We start from the raw sequence: 10,900 nt of genomic DNA, 5'->3' as shown, positions 1-10,900 counted from the left end.
ACTTCATGCCCCTCACCTGCCTCCTTCCCTGCAGAATTCAGGCAGCAATATCAGCAGTGCTGCAGGGGAGTATGACTGGCATTAGTCTTCCCTGGAGGGTCACAGGGACCCTTGGATAAACATCCTTGGGTGACAGCAGACAGTTCAGAATTTTTCATTTTTCATAGTGGCACCAACAATACTGAAAAAGAGACCTGAGAGCACCTACTGCAATGTCCATCTTCTGCTAAGTCTTCAGTTTGGCAAGGTGTCTATTTGCAAAGCATATGCAAAACTATATGCATAACAGCAAAACTTCCTAAAGGCAGTAAAATGGCAGCATATTGTTTCATCCACACCTGACACATGGCCAATGTGCACCAGAGCTGAGAGAACTTTCCAGGTAAAGAAAACATTTTTTAAAAATAAGAAATTTAAATAAGGTATAATCTTACATTTACATCCCAGATCCACTGATTCTAAAGCCATGCTTTCCCTCAAGGCCAGACCCACAGGGTGTGGAGACTTGGCACAACCCAGTGACCTGCATTTTGCAGACATTCAGTGATGATTACAAAGCTCCTGGCCAGCCCTAAACCCTGTGAATGTTATACATTTTGGGCCAAGAAATGAAGATGACTCTCTTCAAAACACAACCACAGGCATGGCCTTGTGATCTTTAATCAGAATAGAATTCCTCAGTAGCACCCAGGAATTGCAAGCCATCTGAAGCCTGGCTCTACTATAATGACTTGGGAGAAACCCACAACCCTCCTGCCTCAGCACCACCTTCTGCCTCTGGGAGGAAAATCTATGTTTTTTCATAAGGCATCTGCTCTTTTCAGGTTTGTCTCCCACCTAAAAGTTGAAGAAATCCTTTGGTTTCATACAAACCCTTTCCACTCACATGCGATTTATTTTCAGTGTGTGCTTGCACAATAAATCAGTATTTCACAAACTGTCCTAACTCTTGCAGTGGTCAACAACATTGTTGCTGTGAGAAGTGCCATAAAACTACCAAATACCTTTGCAATTAACTGAACCCAACTAGAGTTCCAACAGTAAGTGAACAGTTTGAAACAGATTTGAAGCACTTATCTCTTTTTGGACAGTATGTACTTTATTCAGAGAAGACCGGATACATTTTTAAAACAAATTAAAAGTTGCAGTTTCCATACAGTTCCACAAAGTGCCACCCACAGTAACTTGAGCACAGTGGAATCTGTCAGATCACAAGGGAGCTCCATCTTGTCCCCTGCAATCACTCAAGTCACCAAATCTTGCAGGCAATTATTTCTAAGAGCCATGGAAACAGGTAGTCCTGCTCCTGCAAGCACCTCTGCCAAAAAACAGAGGTTAAACTGTGTCATTCCTGATTTACACCAGTATAACTGATACCAAGAGCCAGGCTTGGATCATGAGAGCACCCAGGGAAGGTTTTATGTCAGTGTGATACACCTGTGGTGGCAGATTTGTGACATTTCCTGAGGGGCCTTATTTGAGATCAAGCCTGAGACAGTGTCTTCCTTTTAGATATTGCTGTATCTTTGGATCAGTGCTCATCCTGCTGCCCAGACCCTCTCCACATGGGAAAGAAATCTTGGCATGGAAATACATCAAGTCATAACATGCACTACCACAATAAACTATCACTTTCTCTGTCTGCTCCTGATGCTGCTGTTTTTGGGAGCACATCAGGAGGTCACAGTCACCTCCAGGCAAGATGAGGGTGAGCCACAGCTGAGCAGCAGGATCACAAGCATGTTAAACTACGACCAGAAATGTTCTTCAGCATATCATTTAACAGGGCTAATGCACTTTTCTCAGGGGGCCATCCACAGTACTCGCTTTGGAGAGGCACTGGCTGCATTAGTAAATGAACATTCTGTTACTTTAAAATCCCCAGCCCTTTTTCTGTAAAATGTGTTTCCTTACCTGTTAATCACCCCCATAGTGAAGCCTTTCTGAGCCACCACCCACAGTGTGACATTAAACACAGCTCAAGCTCTTTATGCCAGTCCAGAGCATGTCTAAGGATGCTGAGACTCAATGGGCTGGCATAAGACACATGAACATGGAAAAGCCTTAAAACCACATGGCTCTGGGATATAGTTCTCACCTCCTCTACAATTCACAGCCTCTCTCTCATAAATGGTGATTTTTACCAGCTGAAGATCTGACACACAGGGCTCAAACACTAACGACATAAAAGCACCCAGGAGTCAGAAGTTCCCCGTGATGGAAATGGCTCAGTGTGTCCAAGGGATATGCTACAGGAGAGCTGTTTAAATGCTTGTGTGTGTTGTGCTGAAAGACAGTTTTCTTCACTTCTTTAGCACTGTGCCAGATGTGTGAGAGCTAATTATCTACTGAGGTGAATGGGAACCTTGGAAAGAGCAGCTGACTGAAAAGAGTCCCCAAAACTGAGGGCTTTAGTGTAATACCAGTGCACGGATGGCACAGATACAGACAAGCAAAGGTCACCCTCTCATGTGCCTCAAAACTTAAATTAAAGGGTGGTTGGGGAGAAGGGTGAGAAATCATCCATTGGTCACTTCTGGATGGCTTCACCAAGGCTGCCAGTATTGATGGCGGTATGTGCGTACATGTAACTTCTTAACTACCCATGAGGACACAGACCATGACTCACAGGGACTTGGGAAGGCCATCCCAAAGTGATGTGCTTCTGGCATAGGCTAAACCATAACCTGTGATGCGTTAAGGGGCCTAAGGCCCTGAATGCTTTAAGCTCTTCTGACTATTCCCTTTCAAAAGAAAATAGAAAATTATCTCATTAAGTGTTGCTAGGCACAAATGATTCTTCTTCAAACAGATTCCCATAGGATTCCCCCTTGCAATTACTAAAATGTACTACCTGATGTGTCATGAGGATGACAGGTATTGATATTTAAGGCAATCTAATTTCCATGACTGTCTCATGACTTCCCCCGGGTGGATCACCTTTGTCTTCCTTCTTCAGGACTGATTTCTTGCAGGTGAACATGACAAGCAGCAGCATTGGCAAGTGCCACAAACTGCAGAAGAAGAGCTTCCTGGAGCTGCTGCGGTCGGCATCCCTGTAGAAGCGAAAGCCGAGGTAGGAGATGTAGAGGTTGATGGGGAGTGAAATGATGGGGAAAGTCCACGTGGTGATGTCGAGGACAGGAGCCACTGTTGAGAGTCCAATTAAGGACAAGCAGTGACGCAGAGCCACCCGCCTGCACAGCCCTGGGTGAGTGACTGACATCATACAGTATCCTCCTCGGGAGTAATCTTCCCGCAGACCCCAGCTCAGGGCATTGAAGTGAGGGAACTGCCAGGAATAGAGGATCCCTCCTAACAGTAATGCACCTGCAGTGGGAGAAAGAGTGTTAGAGGATCCCTGCAGAAGTGCCACACACAGACCTCAGCTGTCACATCCTGTTTCCAGGAGGGAAGTGCTACCCACCTGTGACACCTGTGATACTGCACACTGACGACACTGCTCTGTACAGGGACAGCCCCAGGAGATAAGGAACCTCCAGTTTTCATGGTATTCCTACAACATTGGAGCATGGTGGTTTGTCTGGTTTTGGAGCACTCAATTTGAAAAGCATTTCAGCAAGTCACTTCCTTCTAAAGAACTACTGTTAATTGTTTTCTGCCCCAACTGTCTACCTGAGGGAAGACTGGTGGTAATGAAACGAAATTAGGCAAGAGACTGTATTTCTGGGAGCCTCTAGGCTCTATTCTCAGGTTCCTAAGCTGGTGTGTCCAGAGAAGAAAAAAGCCAGTGGGCAGAGCAGTGGTATCAACCAGACACAGGGAGCCTAGCTCAGGGACAGAGGAAAAGGAGGACAAGCTGCTGCTTCTGAGACCTGGGGAAACACCACACCCTGGTAAGCTGCAGCAAGGCCAAATCCTCTGTCTGTCCGCTGCTTGAAAGAGGGAACTGCTCCTGGCACAGGACAAGCTCCATCATGGACCTGGGCAAGGGGCAGAACTTGTTAATGAACTAACAGGAGATGGAGAACTTATTCCTTCAAAGCAATTGCAGAAACTTCTAATCAGTTTAATCAAGTAACTATTCACACCAACTAACTACTTTTACATTTAGAAAGGAGCTATGGAAGAATCACATTTCCACAGCTCTTCCTGAGACAGAGTACAGGGTTTATTGAAGCAGCAGGAGCTCACATGCTAATTTCAGTGAGCCTCTATGAGGCCCTCAGACCAAACTCCCTTCACTAATTTTAGTGAAGACACAAAAAAATCCCCCAAGGCTGTTGCAATATTATCAGCATTCCTGGGGTTTTTTTTTGTTTCCCCAGCTCCCAAAGCCTCTACTCTCACATCAAAATACTTTCTTTGTGTCCCCCTGCCTCCAGGAGCTTATTCTCTATGGAAACTTCTTCCCCAAATGGAGCCATACATCCAGCATTTTCTTAAAGACATGAGAGAATCAACAACACTTATCTGCAAACAGGTTAAGGTATTTAAATTCTTCCCCAGCAACTCTGATAAAGTCCAAGTCACTGTGTCCTCTGAAGAGCTTCATGGTTCAGATCTCCTCTCCATCTATCCCTTGGAGCTGTGCATGCCTAGTTCTTGTCTCTAAGAGCACAACTTGAACTGGTGCTGTCATGCAAATAATAATAATCTCAGTTTTCAAAATTGCCTTTTTTCCAATCTCACCCCTACCTTATCACCAGTGAAGGAACTCCCCATTAGACTTCATGCAGGCTTCCAGCAGCTTATAAATCCAGTGGTGGTGTAAAGGACCAAACTCACTGCTTTTTTGAATGAGTAACAAAAGTCCTTGAGGTGAATATGTACCTCTGGAAGTTGCTTACATGAAGCACAGAGATACACACGTACCTTGGGTGTGCAGCTTTCAGAACAACACTGTCTGCCATGAATTCCAGGTGATATCATGGGAATCACAGCATGGTATGGAAGGGATCTCATTCCACTCCCTGCCATAAGCAGGGACAACTTCCACTAGACCAGGTTGCTTCAAGCCCTGTCCATCCTGGCCTTGGACATTTCCAGCAATGAGGTAATCACAGCTTCTCTGGGCACCCTGTGCCTCACCAGCCTCAAAGGGAAGAATTTCTTCCTCAAATCTAATCTAAATCTACTCTGTCAGTGTGAAGCCATTCCCCCTTATGACTCCGTACCCATGTAAATAGTCTCTCCATGTTTCTTTTAGGCTCCTTCTGGTACTGAAAGGCCACAATTAGGTCATTCACTTTCCTGGTCTATGGCCCAAAATGCTTCAAATTCAGCTACTCAATCCTTCTAAAGTCAAATTTTTGGATGTGGATGTTAGCACCTTTTCTCAGTTGGAACCTTTTAAGACAGTTGAAAAATACGTACTCCAAAATAGCCAATAACTTCTGAATATCATAGCCAAAAAAAAAAATTTGGCTCTAACAGAACAGTATTTGATTCAGTTCTGCTGAAACCAGAGGGAACAGCTGTGCTGAAATAAATTAAGCTTACTGAAGAAGTAGTCCTCCCTACATCAGAAGAAACAGCAGGGAAAATATGCTTGTCCTAAGTCAATCCTTAGCTTTTCCCTGTTTTTGTACAACACATTAATGGAGGCAAAATCCTGAATGTGCTACATTCAAAGAAAGCAGTATTTTCAAGTATCACATCTGAAGTACTTTAGAGACACTAGCTTGTCATTGTTCAGAACTTAGGTACAGATAAGCTACAGTTATTAATCAGCTGAAGACTCTCAAGTAGATGAGCCCAGGGCCTAAGATGTGGAGTAGAGGTTGTCCCTGCTTCCCACGGCTCTGGACCCATGTCTGTGTCCCTGTGTTTCAGCTCTAACGCAGGTTTTGCTGATTCAGTTGTTCAAATGTGTGCATCCAAGCTCAAAACACATCCTAAACCTCAAACATACAAAGCCCTTTAACAGTTCCCTAACTATGACACCATTAAAAAAAGTCATCTGGAGAAACTTTTAAACACAAACAGACCAGCTAAAATACTTGAGGCTGAATTGCCATTTATAAAGCTCTGGTTTTTACATGCAAGCCTTTGGAATTTAATTGCTTTGATTACATTACAACCATTAAGATAATTGATATTTTACAGAGAAGCTGAACAGCAAAACAATTTAATAGCCCATTATGAGGACTTTAACTGACCCAATCTTTTTGTTTGTTTCTCATGTGCTGGGACATCCTGTAATTTCCTCGGGCTACGTAGAGATTGTCGGGTTGTCTGAGAATTTTAAGTGTCATGTAAGACTGATGACTTGCAAAGAATGGCACATGGTACAGTACAATTCAGCATCAAATGAGCTCTCAGTAGAAATCCTGTCAAGCCCAGAGCAAACACTGTAATACTCATTAATTACTAGATGAATGTTAACTATGTCATAATTATGTCAGCAGTGTTTATAAGCAATATTACAGTGAGATGAACTCAGGAGACTAACCTGGTTCCAAACAGAGCTGAGTCTACTCTACGGCTTTTGTGCTGTTCCCAACAGTTTGGGAACTCAGCTTAATCACTGCAAATCCTTTTCTCCACAGAGTTTACAACTAAATGAGCATCAGACAAGGTTGTTCCCAACTGGAACACAAGGACCTGGCACGGTTCACAAAAGCAAAGCCAGTTGTTGGAGAAGAGTCATTGCTTGGGCAGCGGGAGACAGCGAGCACTCAGGGACACCCAGGGACACCCAGGGACACCCAGGGACACCCAGGGACACCCAGCACCTTGAGGTCTCTTGGCTCCTCCACAGCTTGTGGAAATCCGAGAACAGGCAGACTGACAGGAACTCAGATCTCTCTGCTTTTCTGCAACAATTCATAAATTGCAGGACCAAAAGTACCTGGCTGGCTTGTGGATATCCTTAGTCTTTCTGGCCAAATTTTTAATTACTGCAACTAAGCAATTGACCCATTCTTCTCTCCAAGTGTGAGAACCTGGGACAGATGCAGCAGACTCTTAGAAATCCCAATAATGTGTCAGATAGTCTTGTTTGATTTTGGAAAAAAATTAAGTCAGCCTAAGAAAACAAGGCCCAGGTCTCCAGAACTCTTTCACTCTTGTTTGCAAAATAAGAATAAAATAACTTCTTCCTGAGTTCCTATTTTTTCATCTCTTTTCCCTGTCTTAAATAATCTTGAAAGTTCCAGAATTGCAGAGAACCAGGTAGGTCCTAAAGCACCCATGGAGCTTAAGATAAGTAACAGGTTTTATTACTGCTCATGAATTTTAAGGTTAAGCTATTATTTCTTTTCTTAAACTCCTCTTCATGATTTAATAAACAAGAACAAGCTGAGATTTTTATTTTATTTTAATATCTAAGATAAAGTAAAAATGACAACTGGCACTGAAGAAGGTAGAAAATGGTTCTTTCTCTCTGTAAATATATTTTTATTTAGTGAATACTGAAGCTTTATAAATTGCACTTTTCCTAAAACAAACAGGACACTAAATTTCACAGTCATTCAGCAAATGCTTGAACGTTTTACAGTTCAATAAATTTGGGTAAGATTTGGAAATCATTGTGAGATGAGACTTCCAAATGCAACTAGTGACTTTGGGTTTGCAAACTGCAGCAGCTGACAGTCTAATTTTCAGAATTACAAGAGCAAGAAGCCTTTCTGAAGTTCTGCTCTTTAAAGTGTCAAGAAGGCCATGTGGCTTTTCATAAATTTTGATTAAAATTTCATGGTTTGTTCCTTCTAGAGCAATTTATGATGATCTCATTTGCTGGATGGTCCAAATCTCAGGTGAGAGAGCAACGTCAGTGCAGAAACCAGACTAAGTCCTTGGGCAGGAAGAGCCCCTAAGAGCAGGAGGCTGGAAAATGGCTTTTAGGGTGTAAGTCCTTGCAGGCCATGAGCTCTGACCACTGGTTAACATCTGGAGAGGAGAGCAGAGCATTCAGGTAGCAACAGCTCATTATCCTTGTTGTCTTATAGCAACATCAGTGACACAGCGATGAAAATCTCCAGACACAAATGCCAGTTGCCCAAAGTTCTCATGTCCCATGAAGGACAGAGAGTGTTCAGGTCCATACAACATCTATTCAAGAAAGAGTAAGTCCACGCAGCTGCTGAGTTATCAGTGCCAGCATAACTCCTTCTGAGCAAACTGAATAACCTGAGGACTGCAAACCTGCCTTCTTAACCACTAAAGGGCAGAAATAGTTTGAATTCTGCCTGACTTGTGTTGAGGATGCACTCTCATAAGTAATCATTTGAAATATGCCTCTTTCATGCTGGCATCTTTCATCATCAAAGAGCTTTATAACTGTTCAGTTGGAGTGACAGTGATGGTTTTGCCCACAGATTAATTAATTCACATAAAATGAGGTGCAACAGTTTGGGATGGTGCAACTGAAACTCTCAAAAAATTTCTGAAAATTTTCTTCAGGTTTCTCCAATAAAGAAAAGTACTTGAGCTACAGGAGGGCACAGGCTGGAGCACAGCATGTGTGGGTGGAAGCTCCAGCATCAGGAGCAGGGTCTAGAGTCTGACCAGCCTGGGCAGACAGGTGAACATGGGCCTGTCCACACAAGTCAGCATAAAGGTCCCAGATAATCTACAGGGTCTGCTGTATCAACACTGTGTTCCTGAAAACACATTGCAGAGGAACAACATGTGCTCTCTTCTTGCCCTTCTCATTGCTCTGTAAAGGACACACAGTGTTCTCCCACTGCACAGGGTTCTGTAAACCTCTCAGATGATGTTCAGGCTGCAGGGCAAACACCTATTCATTTAATCAATAAAACAAAAAAACCAAACCAAACCAAACCAAAACAAAAAAAAAAAACCAAAAAACAAAAAACCCCCCAAAAAGGCAAGGGATCTAACCTGTAGCATCAGTTCAAGAACAGCCTCGCTCCTTCTGTCTTTGCTTTGGTGCTGCATATGTGTAACAGGGAAGTGGCCAACCAGGCATTAAAATAAATATGGAATAGTTAAATATCAACTCCAAAACAGATGTTGAAATCTTAACTGCATTTCCCAAAGCTGGAGTTTACTGCCTTGGCAACCTTAGAATGCTGTTTTGCTTAAAGCACAATTTTAGTAATTCTTCTGTCTTGAATAATGTGAAGGAATTTTAAAATTATTTCCAGACATTGGTAGCTGTGACTTAAGAGAGGAAAGCACCGGCCTTTTGTCTCTAGGAAACCGGCACAAGTTTGGCTGCTGTAGGGATGGGAAGGCTTTGGCAGTGTAAGCTCAGCCCTTAATGTATCATAGTCAGGAAACAACCACACACCGTTTTACTTGATAGTGCACAACTGGCTCTCTTCCCTTAAAAGATGTTGAACAAATTACTCCTCTTTAATCCAGGCAAGGTAGATTAGAGCTCAGAGATTTGACTTGGTCCAGCTGTATCCACCTGCTTGTGAGCACCCATGCTGTCTCAGGATGTCTTTTCCACCTTTTCTACATGAAATTTTACCATAACCAGTCCCAAACTCTTCACCATAGTCCTACATAAGTTTTATGGGATGTTACATTCACAAGAAATGTAGAGAATACGTGTCCAAAACCTTTATTTTCTGTCTTTTCTTTCATGCTTATTCACAAGTTTAACACGGCAGTCTTCCCTGGAGATTTCCAACTATGATCAATTCTGGAGGTAAAGAAAGAGAGGTTTTAAAATCTTCGCAAAGCCTAGTTGCCCACTTCAGTTTCAATGCAATCTTAAAGGATTACTTGGTGGTATTGGTACAAAGATTCGCAGTGGTTTGGAAAGCCATGGCCAGAACACTGCGATGTCCTGATCCATAAGGACTGGTTTGTGGGAGGGTGGTTTGTAAGGATAGTCTTCCCCAATGAATTACAGCTTTACTGATTACTGAGGAGTGAAAACAGTCTTCTTGCCTGTCCAATGAAGGAGTGGGTTAGCTGGCTATCAGGCAGTTGGATGGAGTTTGCTGGCTGTGCTGTGAGGAGGAAGGGATGTGGTCATGCAAGGGACAGACAAAGTAAGATACTGTGTGAGGGACATGTGGCCAGGTAAGGGACAGGTAGGGGTTAGCCAGTCATGCAGAAGAAAGAAGGAAACTCACAGAGAGAAGGAAGAAAGGAGTCAGTGCTGTGTGGAGCAGCCCATGAGGAGTCTGCTGACAGAAGGCACGAGAAGTTTTTAAGATAATAAAGGACTGGTGATGGTGCCACTTGTGTCCGCCTCGACAACCACAATGCTGGTTTGCTCAGCTCATGATTGCACTTTCTGCTTGTGAAGGAGAGCTGGAAGGTACAATCATTACTGCCTCTGCTTCAGCTTGTTATGGCAATGGAAAATGATTGTTAAATCAACTGACCTCTTATCACAAATGTTCAAATACTGTCCTGATACCATCCCTCCTGAAGAGAAATGGTACCAGCTACTTAATTCTTTCCACTGTCTTTAGAATTAGGAACGGGGTTAGCTCATCAAAACTTACATCCTAATTTCAATTGTGAAGCCTTCTCAAACACAAAGACATTTGGGAATTACCTAGACAGTAACCTTAACCAAACTGATGTAATTCCCTTTTACTTTACCCACATCAGCACCACAGTAAGACAACAATCAGCACTTCTGCTTCCATTGGAAAACGAAAGTAGATGCTATTACTTGTGCTGGATGGCACAAGATTGGTGAAGCCTTGAGAGGAAAAAGGGACAGTATCACTTCTAAAGCTCCACACAAGGTCCCTGGGCTGGGACAATGGTCTGGACTGCCAGTGTGGGGTGCATGGCCCAGCCCACATTGTATCCTGCCAAGGTTACACCGTCATGGAAACCAAGGGCAATGAGGAAAACACTGGAAAACTCAAAAGCTTCATGGTCAGAGGTTTCAATAGCTCTTTCTTTTGAAGGATGGCACAAAAGGCCTGTGGAGCAGGGGCTGCAATAGACTTCTCTGCAGCAGCACTGAAAGGGAAGGGGTTGTTGGCCATGTGTT

General features: G+C 43.3%; 1 protein-coding gene across 1 annotated transcript in view; it reads right to left on the bottom strand.

The window, feature by feature from the left end:
* Positions 1–926: 926 nt before the first annotated feature.
* The window catches only part of COX10 (cytochrome c oxidase assembly factor heme A:farnesyltransferase COX10), a 108,992-nt gene continuing 99,018 nt past the window's right edge, over positions 927–10,900 (bottom strand). Inside the window, exon 7 of the mRNA XM_079323163.1 lies at positions 927–3,330. Coding sequence (XP_079179289.1) covers positions 2,888–3,330 — 443 coding nt within the window. The 3' untranslated portion in view covers positions 927–2,887. The remainder of the gene's footprint in view (positions 3,331–10,900) is intronic.

The sequence above is a fragment of the Erithacus rubecula genome, assembly GCF_903797595.1.
Source record: "Erithacus rubecula genome assembly, chromosome: 20".
NCBI classification, from domain to species: domain Eukaryota; kingdom Metazoa; phylum Chordata; class Aves; order Passeriformes; family Muscicapidae; genus Erithacus; species Erithacus rubecula.
The sequence above is the reverse complement of the archived record's forward strand: the minus strand, read 5'-3'. Positions and strand labels throughout refer to the sequence as shown.